The sequence below is a fragment of the Aspergillus costaricaensis genome (assembly GCF_003184835.1).
Source record: "Aspergillus costaricaensis CBS 115574 unplaced genomic scaffold BO79scaffold_46, whole genome shotgun sequence".
NCBI lineage: Eukaryota > Fungi > Ascomycota > Eurotiomycetes > Eurotiales > Aspergillaceae > Aspergillus > Aspergillus costaricensis.
In genome coordinates, this window is record NW_020291846.1 from 151,899 (window position 1) to 167,127 (window position 15,229).

At 49.9% G+C, this 15,229-nt stretch overlaps 5 protein-coding genes and 1 non-coding gene across 6 annotated transcripts; 5 read left to right on the plus strand and 1 right to left on the minus strand.

Annotated features, from left to right (window-relative positions):
* Positions 1–2,486: 2,486 nt before the first annotated feature.
* BO79DRAFT_276325 (alpha-l-arabinofuranosidase a precursor abfA) lies at positions 2,487–4,954 on the plus strand (the record flags this gene model as incomplete). Its single annotated transcript, XM_025687742.1, has 8 exons — positions 2,487–2,860; positions 2,914–3,428; positions 3,476–3,559; positions 3,608–3,684; positions 3,733–3,765; positions 3,815–3,966; positions 4,017–4,505; positions 4,562–4,954. Exons 1-8 carry the CDS (start codon positions 2,717–2,719, stop codon positions 4,952–4,954), a joined length of 1,887 nt encoding a protein of 628 aa, XP_025534842.1. The 5' UTR covers positions 2,487–2,716.
* A 969-nt stretch (positions 4,955–5,923) lies between these two features.
* On the plus strand, positions 5,924–7,447 carry BO79DRAFT_290795 (DUF914 domain membrane protein). Its single transcript, XM_025688928.1, has 2 exons — positions 5,924–6,294; positions 6,355–7,447. The coding sequence occupies exons 1-2, from the start codon at positions 6,068–6,070 to the stop codon at positions 7,328–7,330; spliced, it is 1,203 nt and encodes a 400-aa protein (XP_025534843.1). The 5' UTR covers positions 5,924–6,067; the 3' UTR covers positions 7,331–7,447.
* Positions 7,448–7,686: 239 nt separating this feature from the next.
* BO79DRAFT_t247 lies at positions 7,687–7,758 on the plus strand. Its single transcript has one exon. It is a non-coding gene; the product is annotated as a tRNA-Ala (tRNA).
* Positions 7,759–8,703: 945 nt separating this feature from the next.
* On the minus strand, positions 8,704–10,187 carry BO79DRAFT_222052 (uncharacterized protein; the record flags this gene model as incomplete). Its single annotated transcript, XM_025683545.1, has 3 exons — positions 8,704–9,316; positions 9,963–9,971; positions 10,141–10,187. The coding sequence occupies 3 exons, from the start codon at positions 10,185–10,187 to the stop codon at positions 8,704–8,706; spliced, it is 669 nt and encodes a 222-aa protein (XP_025534844.1).
* A 1,065-nt stretch (positions 10,188–11,252) lies between these two features.
* On the plus strand, positions 11,253–12,744 carry BO79DRAFT_181858 (pepsin-like aspartic protease). The gene is made up of 3 exons (XM_025680181.1): positions 11,253–11,645; positions 11,700–12,560; positions 12,618–12,744. The coding sequence occupies exons 1-3, from the start codon at positions 11,301–11,303 to the stop codon at positions 12,690–12,692; spliced, it is 1,281 nt and encodes a 426-aa protein (XP_025534845.1). The 5' UTR covers positions 11,253–11,300; the 3' UTR covers positions 12,693–12,744.
* Positions 12,745–13,476: 732 nt separating this feature from the next.
* Positions 13,477–14,898, plus strand: BO79DRAFT_276332 (uncharacterized protein). Its single transcript, XM_025687743.1, has 2 exons — positions 13,477–14,325; positions 14,406–14,898. The coding sequence occupies exons 1-2, from the start codon at positions 13,497–13,499 to the stop codon at positions 14,885–14,887; spliced, it is 1,311 nt and encodes a 436-aa protein (XP_025534846.1). The 5' UTR covers positions 13,477–13,496; the 3' UTR covers positions 14,888–14,898.
* Positions 14,899–15,229: the final 331 nt, after the last annotated feature.

Genomic DNA, 15,229 nt, shown 5'->3' on the forward strand with positions numbered 1-15,229 from the left:
AGAAGTGGTGCCCGGTCGTTCACGATCAGGTTACCATTGGGTGCTGGTGCCTAGGTCGAATGCGATCAGGTCAAATTTGACCGTCTCAGCTTGCAGCTATACTGCTAAAAATTTCCCAGCAGGTTTCAATTAGTGGTACCTGGTCGTTCTCGATCAGGCCACCATTGGGTGCTGGTGCCAGGTAGAATGCGATTAGGTCAAATTCGCCCGGTTCAGCTTGCGGCTATACTGCTAAAAAGCCCCTAGCAGTTTCAAGAAGTGGTACTTGGTCCTTCTCGATCAGGCCACCATTGGGTGCTGGTGTCAGGTCAAATGCGATCAGGTCAAATTCGATCAGGTTCAGCTTAGACATACTGCTGAAAAGTCCCTAGCAGCAAATGAGACCGGCTTCTGGTCGATTCCGACCAGCTTCCCTGCTCAGATAACTCCCCTGCACAAAATCCCGAGCAGAGATTGAGGCCTGTATTGACTCGACAGGTCTCGAGTGGACAACCAGTGCTTGTATCGACTCGAGCAGGTTACTGGTGGGTGCGGGTGCCTGGTCGATTCCGGTCAGGTGCCCAGCGATTCTCCCTGCCAAAAGCCCCTGGCAGAGGCTGAGGCCTGTGTCGTTTTCGATCAGGTGGTCAGTGGGTGCTGGTACACGGGCATCCAGCTATCTTGTGTCCCTGCTAAAAATCCCTAGCAGAACATGAGTCTTGTATCGCATAGATCAGGGCTCATGTTGGGCACTGCGCCTGCCCTGTAGAGTATATGCGAGACTCGGGCGCAGTAAGGGAGCCTGGCCAATTGGGGTCAGGTGTCCTCGCATTCAAGGGCCTCCTTGATGACCTACAAAATCCCGAGCGGAGCATGAGGCCTGTATCGAGGCTATCAGGTCTCATGTAGATGCCGGGTGCCTGGTCGATTTCGGCAAGGCCTCCAGCGATGAGCTCGCACCTCACCGTGGTGCTGGAGTCTAGTAGCCAGGGCATATTGCCTATGGTGAAGCTAAGATGAGCTCCCCCTTATCAATATGATCTGGGTCACCCTCAGCATCTGTGTAAGAGACACAATGTTGCTCAAAGAAATGAGCCAGAGGACTGAACGATGATCTTGTAAGATTTTTCATATGGAGCATGTAGTAGAACGCCGAAGGCTAATATGTATCTGCAAATTTGTGGAATCGAACATCATGTCTATAGCATCCTTTTTCTTCGGATATGACACCACAAATATATCTAATACACCGATATAGACATTCAGAGATGTCCTAACTTCTAAGACTGGATTGATCGAATTCGGCACGCATAAAGGGAACCCAGCGCCAGCCTTCTAATAAGACGGGTAAACTTAGTACGCCTGCAAAGTGAGAGATCAGCGTGACCATCGACTCTTTCCATTTTCGGGGTACCGTAATACTAAAGCATACAGCTGTATTCTTAACTGAAGTATGGAAAAACAGTGGGGTGTGTCGGAAGTAAACTAAGCCGCTGTGCCTGCAGTGAGGCGTCATGGAAAACTGCACCCGATCGCCATAACTGGCATGAACCATCATAATTGAGGTCTAAGTTTATAATGTCTCGCATAGCGCGGTAGGCGCATCAGTCAAAGGATGAAAAGAGCAGAACTAGGATGGTCCGGAAGCAACGATAGAGTAAAAGAGAAACAGGGGCAAACTCTAACAGTCTAACTATGACGAAGGTGGCAGCGACATCCCGGAGAGAGATAAGCCGGGAAGAACCAAGGGACGGCTGTGGCTGGATCAGGAACTCAAGGTCTACTCCAGTATCGGAGGATTTTCTCAGGGGTCCCGCCGGGGTTTTCCCTTGCTCGGAGAACATCCAATCCACCACATCAAATAGCGGAGTAACGATGAGGGGGAAAGTGCACGGCCGACGTCAGAGTTTCGCTTGGGTGGATCTGCAAAGGCTAGGCGGCCGACTAGCCCGATAGTCACAGCACATGCCCTGAGGGTTCAAGACAATGGATTGGCCATGTGTTGAGACGACTGAAATCTCACTATCTTCCATCGAAATGATTCCTGTATCACTATCGACTCCGCATTGGTAAAGCGCAGGCACAAAACTTGTCAGCTGTTTGGACATTGCGACGCGAAGTTGAGGCGACATGACTTGAGACACCAACCTTCATTGACGGGGGACTATGAGCCGAGCTTTTGATGCGCCAAACTTTCTGTAGAACTGAAGAATGGGTGGATCGGCATGTCGTACGATCGGTTAAGGGACCCTAAAATTGGAGAGCCGGGGAATTCTGGGGTTAGCCGTCGGGATTATTTCGGTACGACACAGACTCACTGTCTACTTGGATCTCAGCGTGGGTGCGGCTAAAAAAGATGGCACAGATGGTGGAGTGAGCAACTGGAGGGACTCGGGGAACGCGGAGGAGAGAGGTTTCCAAGACATCGTGGCAGGCAAGTGCATGCCCCGTGCAGTCACGCTTTTCCTCCCCCCCTTCTGTCTTCTCCTCCACATTCCACCTTCCACCTCCACTCTCCTCCACTGTTCCACTCTCCCACTGGCATCGTCCCTCTTCCTCGATTTCTTGGCTTCTCGGTTGATTGTCTTCGACTTCGTTGTAATGACCCCACCACATCCGCTGCTGTCTTGGTTGTTTACTGCCCCGGTTAATTTCATTAAGTCCGATCATAAAAGGCCTCGTATCCTCCGTTTGCAACAATGAGACCAGGCTCAGCTTCCTTCAGACAGCCGGCAACATGGTGGCCTTCTCAGCTCTTTCGGGCGTCGGCGCTCTTTCTTTACTGCTCTCCCTCGTTCACCATGCACATGGAGTTTCATTGAAGGTTTCCACCCAGGGTGGCAACTCATCCAGTCCCATTCTATATGGTTTTATGTTTGAGGTAGGCTGCAGGAACGGCGCCCATTGACAATGCATTCACTAACGATGGTTTAGGATATCAATCACTCAGGAGACGGAGGAATTTACGGGCAATTGCTGCAGAACCCTGGCCTTCAGGGAACGACACCCAACCTGACTGCTTGGGCGGCTGTCGGTGATGCTACCATCGCGATTGATGGTGACAGTCCATTGACTTCTGCCATTCCCAGCACTATAAAGCTGGATGTTGCGGATGATGCTACCGGTGCGGTGGGTCTCTCTAATGAGGGATATTGGGGCATCCCAGTCGACGGCAGCGAATTCCAGAGTTCCTTCTGGATAAAGGGAGATTACTCGGGCGACATCACCGTCCGACTGGTTGGAAACTACACCGGCACGGAGTACGGCTCTGCCACTATCACCCATACGTCCACAGCAGACAACTTCACCCAAGCCTCCGTTAAGTTCCCCACCACCAAGGCTCCAGATGGCAACGTCTTGTACGAGCTTACAGTTGATGGAAGCGTGGCTGCTGGTTCGTCTTTGAACTTCGGTTACCTGACGCTTTTTGGCGAGACTTATAAATCAAGGTTCGCATTCCGATATCTGAAGAGTGAAATAGGGGCTGATTTTGTAGGGAAAATGGCCTGAAGCCCCAGCTTGCCAATGTGCTGGCTGATATGAAAGGATCTTTCCTGAGATTTCCCGGCGGCAACAACCTGTAAGTCCCAACTCATCTAGCAAGGATAGCGACGCTCACCAGAGACAGTGAGGGAAACAGCGCAGAAAACCGCTGGAAGTGGAACGAGACAATCGGCGATCTCTGGGATCGTCCCGGCCGTGAAGGTATGTCTTAACATCAGGAGCGAAACATTCATTCCTGACGGTAAATAGGCACTTGGACTTACTATAACACCGATGGTCTTGGTAAGTACAAATATATGCAAATACCTAACTACGGTACTAACGCTTGTAGGCCTCCACGAATACTTTTACTGGTGTGAGGATTTGGGACTCGTGCCGGTGCTCGGTGTCTGGGATGGGTTCGCTCTGGAGTCGGGTGGCAACACCCCAATCACAGGCGACGCACTGACCCCTTATATCGATGATGTTCTAAACGAACTTGAAGTATGTTCAGCAACAAATCCTATTGATAGCTGAGGTTAACCCTACGGTAGTACATCTTGGGTGATACGAGCACGACCTACGGAGCATGGCGCGCTGCCAATGGACAAGAGGAGCCGTGGAACCTTACCATGGTCGAGATTGGAAATGAAGATATGCTGGGAGGCGGATGCGAGTCCTACGCCGAACGTTTCACTGCCTTCTATGATGCGATCCATGCGGCTTATCCGGACCTCATCCTTATTGCTAGCACCAGCGAGGCGGATTGCTTGCCCGAGTCGATGCCCGAGGGTAGCTGGGTCGACTACCACGACTACAGCACACCCGATGGGCTGGTGGGCCAGTTCAACTATTTCGACAACCTGGACCGCTCTGTGCCATACTTCATCGGCGAGTATTCGCGCTGGGAGATCGACTGGCCCAACATGAAGGGGTCGGTTTCCGAGGCCGTATTCATGATCGGGTTCGAGAGGAACAGCGATGTGGTCAAGATGGCGGCGTATGCGCCATTGCTCCAGCTGGTGAACTCGACTCAGTGGACGGTAAGTCACTGTTGCGCAGCGGTGTCGGATGGTATAGATGAGCTAACGAGTGGTAGCCGGACCTGATCGGATACACGCAGTCACCTGGTGACATTTTCCTTTCGACCAGCTACTACGTGCAGGAAATGTTCTCGCGTAACCGGGGTGATACAATCAAGGAGGTGACCTCTGACAGCGACTTTGGACCGTTGTACTGGGTTGCGTCGAGCGCCGGCGACTCGTACTACGTGAAGCTGGCCAACTACGGCTCGGAGACGCAGGACCTGAGCGTGAGCATCCCAGGAACGAGCACGGGCAAGTTGACGGTGCTGGCGGACAATGACCCCGACGCGTACAACTCCGACACCCAGACGCTGGTCACGCCGAGCGAATCGACGGTGCAGGCGAGCAATGGTACATTTACCTTTAGTTTGCCGGCATGGGCGGTGGCTGTCCTGGCTGCGAACTAGCGTTGACTGGTGCTTGCATGGGCGGCAAGTCGAAAATTATCTGCAGGTGTGATGTCGTGTATTGCAGTATTCTGATTAACAATAGGGAAATCTTAGTGATGAAGCGATGATAGATCCATGTTATATACCTGCCTGTATATAGGGCATCGTCCAATGAGAGGCAACGCCACCACACGTGGCGATACACATAATAGCTTAGTACTACAAGTACTTACTATGCTAATAGTCAGGGAGGAGTAGCACAGAACGACTGTGTGTCTCTATGTGTGACTGACTGCCATGTAGCGGTCGGTCGGGGAGGACATTTGAATGGTCCCAATGAAGAGAACCACCCAACTTCCCGGCGTGTACCTCTGAATCACTCTATACTTCCTGTCATGGCCTCCTACGACAAAACAAAAGAATACTTAGATGGATACGATGAAAACAAGGCACGGGTAAGCGAAGGAGAAAACAAGCGGATTGGTTGGTTGTGACTGGATGCAAACGGGTGGCCTTCTCCACTTGAACTGGGCAGAAGCGAAGACCGTGCGCCGAGACGGGTTCGGGCGCCTTCCGTCTGCAGCTCCCCTCACTTTTTCTCTTTTACAACTGCTCATATTCCCCTCCACTTCTCCTTCTGCAATACTGTAATTATGATTTGACAAGTGCTGACTACTACCATCTCATAGTTACAGGGATAGTACTAGTACTGTCTGCTGGATCTCAGTCCACCAAACATTGTCTGGTGGTTACCATCCCGAGTGTCATCATGGAAAGACACTACTGCATTCTACTTACATTATAGAAATCTCCCCACCCGGCCTGCCATTCGCTGCGGCGGCCCACTCCGCGATAAGGAAATCTGAAGTTTTTTGCTTTAGTTGCTTTTTAGTTTCGCCCTCGCGGTCTGGCCTCGTCGGCCTGCTTTAAATCTCCTCTCATCCCAGCGTCCCGTTTCTGCTTTCTTTTCTCTTTTTTTCTTCTTTGCGCCCCTTGGTCCTGGCAGTGAACGACTTCGGAGCTTTGCGTTCACATTTGCTGGCGAAAAGCTCCATTGGATACCCTCTTTCGCATTTCCTGTTTCTGTTTGAGTTCCCCGTGCGCCTCGTCGCATTCTGCAGCTTCCCCGCCATGTCTGCCGATAATGAAAAGTCCGCGGCTGTCGCCGACGTGCAGCCTCAACCCCAATATTCCACGGAAAAGACTGAGCAGGTACATACTGTGACCGAGTCGTCGGAGCAGACCAGTCAATCGCAAGATCGGGAAGCCCAGCAGGAGCAGCAGCCAACCCAAAGTCGCGCGGCCAGGCTGTTTGCCTACATGAAGACCCGCGATTTCTGGTTGGTTTTGCTTCTAGGGTGAGTGCATATCTTGTCAAAAACCACTTCAAAGAGCGGCCAAATACTAATCAAGAACAGTCAAATCATCGCGCTGGCCGATATCAGCTCCTCCACCTTTTCGTCCCTCCTCTCCAACGCTGGCAACAGTATCCCCGCCTTCCAGACCCTCTGGAACTACATCCTGCTCAACCTCGTCTACACCAGCATTACCATCTACAAGTACGGCTTCAAGAAATGGTTTCGAATGCTTTACCGTGACTGCTGGCGGTACTTTATTCTTTCATTCCTGGACGTCGAAGGCAACTACTTCATGGTGCTCGCCTACCGCTATACCTCGCTGCTCAGTGCCGAGCTTTTCAGCTTCTGGACCATCATCTGTGTCGCCATCATCTCCTTCGTCTTCCTGCGCGTCCGCTACCACATCACCCAATACCTTGGTATCTTCCTCGCCTGCGGTGGTCTGGGCATGCTCATCGCATCCGATTACCTGCGCGGTGCCAACTACCCCGCCGAAGATCAAGTGAAGGGTGACCTGTTTGCCCTTCTGGCCTGCACCATCTACGCCTTTAGCAACCTGTTTGAAGAGTTTATGGTTTCCAAGCGGCCCATGTACGAGGTCATTGGTCAGATGGGCTTCTGGGGTATGTTCATTAACGGCGTTCAGTGCGCCATCTTCGACCGGGGCTCCTTCCACGGCGCCACCTGGAACAACAAGGTGGGCGGGTACATTGCCGGTTACACTATAGTGCTGTTCATCTTTTACACGCTGGCGCCCATCATGCTGCGTGTGTCATCAGCCATGTTCTTCAACATCTCCTTGCTGACGATGAACTTCTGGGGTTTGATCATCGGTATCCAGGTGTTCCATTACTCCGTCCAATTCCTGTATCCCATTGCCTTCGTGCTAATTGTCATTGGCCTGTTTGTGTACTTCATCATGGAGGGCGAGATGGGTGAGGCGAAGAAGCCGTGGCTAGGAAAGGACCAGGAGGGCGGAGTGGATGGAATTGGAACGGGCCGTCGCGCCCAGCAGACGGGACATGCGATTGTCTAGATGTGGGTGGTATGAGAATACTGTGCACGGGAACAAAAGTTTATCTGGTTTTTATTTACTTCAACTTAATATATAGTACTAGTACTAGAGTCTGCTGTGCAGGACGGAATGTAATGGAATATGAGTGATCTTATTGATGTTTCTCCTACTTTCCAACTCAATAGGTTTTATTAAATGGTACTTCACTGTATTATCCACTTGATATGATTGTAGGTTGTTTGACATTCTTCATGGGTCAAGTGCGGAGTACCTCCGACAATACCCTCAAGTAGCGTCTGAGCTGAACAGTCCGCGCGACGTGGTGGAGCCTTGTGCCTCCTTAATAGACCATAAGATGTAGTCATCTTTCATCAAATGGGGCTGTGGTTTAGTGGTATAATATTCCCTTAGCATGGGAGAGGTCCGGGGTTCGATTCCCCGCAGCTCCATTTTTTGTTTTTTGTTTTTTGTTTTGTGCCTTACTTCATGGCCGTCATCTTATCTACCCGAGACCAAACTTCTACCGCAGTTTGTCCTGCTCAATTTATTTTGCTGATTCGGCATAGACAAGTCGGGATCCGTACAGCCATTTACTACACTACTATGAATCATTCTTCAGCCTTACACCTTCACCAGATGGCCTTTTCACCTCACCAACCTCCTCACTTTCACCCTCAAGTAGCAGTCACGGAGACTATAGGTAGTTTATCCAGGTAGGAAACGTGGCTTAGATAGGTTGAATTATGCCCTCATGGGAATATGCGGGATTCAATGTAGATAGGCTGTTTCACCTATCTGCTCTTTGAGTCGTCTATATAAAGCTGCTTCTTTCTCTTCTTCTTACTTTTTCTCTTCTTTCCCAGGAAAATCTTGAATACTATATATTTGAATATATATATCTGAAGGAGGGATGGCTACTTACGATACTTCCTACTAGTAGTATTTATATATATCCTCAAAACACTGAAGCCTTCTCCACCCCTTACGACCACGGATAATCCATTCAGGAAGATTCTTTACATATTGATAAAAGACCCAATGGCATCGAACCCTCTGTAATAATCCAAGGTCACGACAAGTCCTCCTCGTGAACCCAAACACCAAGCCTTCTTCCATCGCAGGCTCGATCTTCTATCCACGCTGCAAGCACGAACAACGCTCCTTTATCGATAAAGACATAGTTAGAGTCCTAATCGAGCAGGTGTTACACTATGTCGCACCGTCAAAGACATGGTAATCACCTCCCTTTCTGGACGCATCAACTTTGACGTTAACAAACCCACACCTCGAGGCTCGAGCATCCATCCCCTGTATGTGGCTGCTGATTGCAAGAATAAGTTACATATTTACCTCGGCAGGCAATCGGAAAGCAAGTGGGAATGATAGCGAATAGCTCAACCACCGGAAGATGCAGGCGATGCTTCAGCCAAAGGAAAAAGACAGATGCAGGGCTGCTGCTCCAAATACAGGTTTTGATCGTTCATCTTCCTGCTGCGGGAGCTAGTGGCACAAAGGGTTTGATGATAACGCGTCACCAGCGACGCCGCAATGGCGGTGGTGGTGGTGGTGCCAGGTATGATACAATACGCCCGTACTTGGAGGCTCGAACTCTCGTCCTGTGCGTGTGGCCGCTGAAAGGGATAAAGCCTCGGTAGAAAATGCAACGGGGATGCTGGGGGTAGTTTGATGCGGCCGATGCGTCGGGTGAAAACGACCATCTCGATATCGAGATGGTCGCGGTTGAGCCATTCGGCGAGGATTAGCTGGAAGGGATGCTCGAATCTTCGTCCTGCGATTGTGTCCGCTGGGAGAACCAATGCATCAGCAGGCAACCGGGCAGGGGTTGCTGGAAGATAGCTCAACCGGCGGAAGATGCGGACGATGCCTCGGTTGACGATGACCTTGTCGATATCGAGATGGTCGCGGTTGAGCCATCTGGAAGCAGCAGGAGGACAGTTCAACTTCCGGTGTTGCAGTTCGGCACCTTGTCGATTGCGCTTGGAGTAGCTGCTTTGTCTCGTGGTCGGGCATCAAAGAATAGATCAGTCTAAAGATCGGAGGTAAGTCTTCTTGTAACCGGAATGATTGGCATTAGCTAACCCAGACCTCTTCTCAATAGTAGAAGGGACACCCCCATCTGCCTCATCCCTCTAAAATCCCAGCAGAAGAAACTTGGGCCAGTGTTGCATAGGCTTCAAGTGGATGCGGGTACCTGTTTCGCACTCATAAGATTTACAGGTCTTCAGCGATATAGCTCACACCTCATCGTGGTGCTGGAGTCTAGTAGCCTTGTGGCGAAGCTAAGATGAGCTTTATTTCTTTTCTTTTCGTGTGAGCGTGGAGATGGGAGTAGATTCTGAATGCGTGGGTTGAGGGGCTGAAGCGGTTAGGATATCCTCAAGAGATATTTAGTATGCGTAGTTGAATACTGTGATATCGATGCATTTGTTAGAGTTGAATACAGATGTACGGCTCTCTCGCGTTTCGATAGATCAAGTAAGACAAAACCCGTGGTACTGCACCATGTGCGATCTCATGCATGGTCGAGCATTAGAAGAGGAAGACCTCAAGGGACATGTCATGTCCGTTTCAATGAGCGGTCAGCTGGTCTGATCACTAAGTAGTAAGATTCTTACATGATTAAAGTTCTTACCCCTCTGCCCTGTATTGACTCTAGTATGGACTGGATCATTGTAAACAAATGATTGCTTTCATCCGAGCAGACTTCCAGGTATAGCAGTGATCTCTTTTGTTGTACAGTTAGTATTAATGACACTCTTGTAAAATAAGAAGAACCTTTCTGGACGTGACAGAATTACTAGGCTGCTTACCGCACCGGAGGGATAAACAGTAAACTCCATGAGGTGATTCCGGCCATGGTTTGCGTGCAATTGTGACTAGTTACATAGGCATCTTTGCATCGCAACCATATCACAGCTATATCCCCTCATTGTCTGACTTCGTGACATCATTCATTTATATCAGTCTCATAAAGGATCCATTGATGCTTTGAATTGTTGTGAGCCATGCGGCATTTCTGAGGCCTGCTACTCCGCATCCTGCAACTTCTGGAGTCCGCATAGGGGAGGTCGAAACTAGCTGTACGTAGAATATGACATCGGTGTAGATATACCAGGTGACTAGAAATCGCTCAATTGTACAGTGTCGCCATCTCTTTGTTACTCAGGAGTTGTGTAAGAATATGCTATTAAAAAACAGAAGATGGAGACAGAGCCACCCGGTTAGGGTCGGGCCGCCCGGGAGGAGAAACAAAAATAAGGGCACAGAATCTCAGTGCCATCCATCATGGGGAAGGGGGAAGAGAGAGAGAAAGTGGCGACGACACACACGACACCAATAATAAAACGAAACTAACAAAATAAATCACATCACATCATGAAGAAGACGCTGCGTAATGATGATAAGCAATCCCACCAATAAAACGGGGGTCACTGATAGTGGCTGACCTGAAGCAATTCGGGGAGGAGACGCCAAGCTTGACGATCACCGGAGCTTGAAAGACCAACGGGACAAGATGACAGGCCCGTCGCACCACGCCACTAACTGGCCCTAACACAACTCGGCCTGAATAGTGCGACGAATGTCCCGGTTCTGGGCCTCCACGATAAGATAAGTCATGGGCTTATCGCGTCATCGGCGCCGATCTCGCGATCAGCTGAAACCAATCATTCAATCAATTTGCATCACCCGACTGGGGGCGAGATTCCAGGGCCAGCTGAAAGGGTCGGCTGCCGAGACTGGACTGTCAGTGGATGCATGTCGCTACGCTGGACGGGAGGGGAGAGAATGACGTCTCAATCTTGGGTCACTTACTAGTTCACTAGCCAGCTAGTAGTTAGTTAGCTGCTGGCTGTGTAGGTGGTTTAAAAGGCTGGTGATTTCTCCCTTTCTCTCTCGTCATTTTCTCTTCATCTTATACTCAACTTCTTCCATACCAATTTCCCTCCACTCTGATCAATCATCATCCATCATGGCTACCAAAATCAAGCTCATCCCTAACCTCAATTACAAGCGATCAGGCACCAAGTCCTATGTGCACTTGATCCGCAAGTACCGCTTCCACCCCACCAAGCCTGGTCCCTACACCCTCAGCAGCTCCATCCAACAGACCGGCCGTCCGTACACTGACAAGCCCATTGGGGGTCGGGCTCATATTCGCCAGCTGGTGCGGAAGAAGAGCACCACCAGCGATGAGGTTGGCGAGGTCCCGGCCGAAGATGTGCAGAACGACTCCATGTACCTGGCGACCGTGGGTATCGGAACCCCGGCGCAGAACCTGAAATTGGACTTTGACACTGGTTCCGCTGACCTCTGGGTACGTTTCCATCATGAATGACCTATACGAGAATCATCTTACTGACAGATGTAGGTCTGGTCGAACAAACTCCCCTCAACCCTGCTATCCGAGAACAAGACCCATGCCATCTTCGACTCGTCCAAATCAAGCACCTTCAAGACCCTGGAAGGTGAATCTTGGCAAATCTCCTATGGGGATGGTTCCTCCGCATCAGGGAGTGTCGGCACCGACGACGTCAACATTGGCGGCGTAGTAGTCAAGAACCAAGCCGTCGAGCTAGCGGAGAAGATGTCCAGCACATTCGCCCAAGGCGAAGGGGACGGATTGCTCGGTCTAGCATTCAGCAACATCAACACTGTGCAGCCAAAGTCTGTGAAAACGCCCGTCGAGAACATGATCCTGCAGGATGACATTCCGAAGTCGGCCGAGCTGTTTACGGCTAAGCTGGATACCTGGCGGGACACTGATGACGAGTCATTCTATACCTTTGGCTTCATTGATCAGGATCTGGTGAAGACCGCAGGTGAAGAGGTCTACTACACCCCTGTCGATAACAGCCAAGGCTTCTGGCTCTTCAACTCGACCTCTGCCACCGTCAATGGAAAGACTATCAACCGGTCGGGTAACACCGCCATTGCTGATACTGGCACCACGCTGGCGTTGGTGGACGATGACACGTGCGAGGCGATCTATAGCGCAATTGACGGCGCGTATTACGACCAAGAAGTCCAGGGCTGGATCTACCCGACCGATACGACGCAGGATCAGCTACCCACTGTGTCCTTCGCCGTCGGCGAAAAGCAATTTGTGGTGCAAAAGGAGGACCTGGCCTTTTCGGAGGCGAAGACGGGCTATGTATATGGAGGAATCCAGAGTCGTGGTGATATGACCATGGATATCTTGGGAGATACCTTTTTGAAGAGCATTTACGCTGTAAGTGTATCCATTTGCTGCTAACGGCGATATTGAAGCTCACTAACTGGACTGCAGATCTTTGATGTCGGTAACCTGCGCTTTGGAGCCGTCCAGCGCGAGGAGTTGCGCCAGAGCCTGAAGTCGGAGTAGACGAGTGGCTGGATCTATTACGGTTTTATGATGTTATGTAATTGCAAGTCAGTGAACTTCTTCGATACTGCTTCCTCGCTCAACTCATCCGTAATGTGTTCGGCTCAAATTTACGAGTCACGAAGGACTACCGGATACCCTCAATAATTGAGGTTTTGGTACAACTGAAAGGTCAAGACCTAGTACGAAAGTCTATCTTTTGGTACACGCGCTTTGGAGCATTACGCGACGTGTCAGTAGTGTGTATCATTTTGTAGATATCTGTAGCATGCATTCCCCTGAGACGGCGCATAGCAGTCACTCCGGACATACGAGCATCAACGATTGGAATACAGTCCATAACACTTGGTGCCGCCTATAATCTCAACAGATAGTGTTTTAGGCAAGTTATCCACTAACGTAACTCCCGGCCGCGCCGGCCACCCGCCCGCACCGGCCACCCCTAGTACACCGCCCAACACGTTTCTACATGCAACAACTCTTTCTATCAAAGGCAGTGAATTAGCAATGAGTATTACAATGATTCTAGGGCGGGTGGCCGGCGCGGCCGGGAGTTACGTTAGATTTTCTATTTTAGTCATCAGCAAATCCAGCCCCCCATGGTGGAGTGGTGAAAGAGTGTTTGCAGCTGTTCCTGGCGCTTAGTGAAACACCAGGCAAAAGAAGATCAGGCTGCTTGTCAGGGACTCGAGGATCCCCTCACCTTCGAACAATATCTCAGAACCTATACTAGATACTAGAATTTCCTTCTGTTTCTGAAAGAACTTCTTTGCCTCTTTAAGCCCTTGCATCATCAGTCCTCTCATGACTTCAATATTGGCCGATCAATTTCTTGAAAGTTTCACGATGAACAACTTGGTCCGTTCGTACTCACATATGCATCTTGAAACCCTGCCAGCAGAAATTAGAATTCAAATTCTCCTTCTACTCAATGTTGAAGGACTTAGATCACTAGTTCAAGCATCACCCGTTTATCATAACCAGTATCTCCTGGATCGCAAGCGCCTCCTCCTCAACAGCCTATCGACCACACTGGGCAGCATTTTCTTCGAAGCTTGTATTGTCCAGGAGTCTAGCTCAGTGAGCTTCTCGCAGACACGCAACCACGATCGAATCCTTGAGTATTTTGGGTCTCTCACGGAAAGGCGCTGTCACTCAGATCTAACGGCAGGACTCACATTGAAAGATGCCATAGACATGGTAACCTTTTATCTCTCGGTCTTGAAACCTTTCGCACAGCACTACTCTGTGTGGGCGTTAGGCAATCTAGCTCAAGAGCCGAAAGCAACACATACGAAGATCGACGAAGACCTGAGTGAATCAGAAGAACACAGAATAATCCGCGCTCTGTATCGCTTTCAATTATGCAGCAACGTATTCGGCGTGGGACCTAACAAGGACGAGCTTGATCTTTTCAGGATAGAGTTTCAACTCAGTGATAGCGATATTCTAAAGTTGCTTGAAGACTTATGGGAACCCTGGGAACTGGAGGAGATCAACTGCATCTATGTCTTTGCGGAAACAAAATGTCGTGAAATCCATGATGCTGTGACCTGGGATTTCAGTGAAAAGAATCCACGGTTTGATGACCAGGAAAGACCGCCCACTCCGGAAGGGGCAGTGAATATACCACGTCAGTAATCCTCTTGATATGCAACTTTTACGTTCTTCTGCTGTATGATCCTAGCTAACTTGCTGACAACCCGCAAATAGAGCACAGCCGTGCTTATTTGAACGGGACTATTACACAAGGCCTCGAGCGTTTGCATACCCTCTTCTTTAAGATTCAGGAGCACTCGAAGTTGGTCAATGTAATGGAGCAGACTTTGGTTCTTTGGCTCGAGGAGTTCCTCGAAGGAGATGTACACGGCGCGTTCACCCACGCGGCACAAAGTGGACGCCGCGCTAGGGCACCTTCTGAGCGAGATAAGAAGGAGGAGCGAAGAGAGCCGTTGCCTTTCCGGGGCGACAGAGTGGACGGAGTTTACCCGCCATTAGCATGGACACTTCTGTGGAAAGGAACATACAGCAATATGTTAGGAAGCTACATACCTGATGAAATCCAAAGGTGGGGGTATGTTATGTGGGATGCGGCTCGGTTGGAGCGCACCGGTGCAAAGGAAGTATTGGAAAGAGAATGGGACTTGATGTGGGGTGAGAATGAAGATGCGAGAGACCAGAGAGAATTTTTCTGAGCTGATCTGGGGCTGTATGTCAAACCCTAGGATCGCTTCCCTGTCCCTGTTAGCTTAGCTTCACTAATATACGTACCGTCGAATTGGGTCGAGGAGGTATCAGACTAAGGACTATCTGAAGAGTAATTAGTCTTGGACAAAAATATTCGTTAAGTAAGCACGGACAAGTGTTCTGTAGCTAAGCTTCCAAACGTATAGTTACTTAAAGGCAGTGTTATTGAGCACGAAGACCAACTTAGCCAAGTACATGAGGGAGTGTCTTTAGTAGTAGTAGTAGTAGTAGTAGTAGTAGTAGTAGTAGTAGTAGTAGTAGTAGTAGTAGTAGTAGTAGTAGTAGTAGTA

Excerpts from the sequence above, each read along its gene's own strand:
- BO79DRAFT_290795 (XM_025688928.1), top strand. The coding sequence starts at position 6,068 with ATGTCTGCCGATAATGAAAAGTCCGCGGCTGTCGCCGACGTGCAGCCT. Across the intron at positions 6,295-6,354 it reads TGGTTGGTTTTGCTTCTAGG|TCAAATCATCGCGCTGGCCG; the intron begins GTGAGTGCATAT and ends AATCAAGAACAG.
- BO79DRAFT_181858 (XM_025680181.1), top strand. The coding sequence starts at position 11,301 with ATGGCTACCAAAATCAAGCTCATCCCTAACCTCAATTACAAGCGATCA. Across the intron at positions 11,646-11,699 it reads CTGGTTCCGCTGACCTCTGG|GTCTGGTCGAACAAACTCCC; the intron begins GTACGTTTCCAT and ends TGACAGATGTAG. Across the intron at positions 12,561-12,617 it reads TTTTGAAGAGCATTTACGCT|ATCTTTGATGTCGGTAACCT; the intron begins GTAAGTGTATCC and ends ACTGGACTGCAG.
- BO79DRAFT_276332 (XM_025687743.1), top strand. The coding sequence starts at position 13,497 with ATGACTTCAATATTGGCCGATCAATTTCTTGAAAGTTTCACGATGAAC. Across the intron at positions 14,326-14,405 it reads AGGGGCAGTGAATATACCAC|AGCACAGCCGTGCTTATTTG; the intron begins GTCAGTAATCCT and ends ACCCGCAAATAG.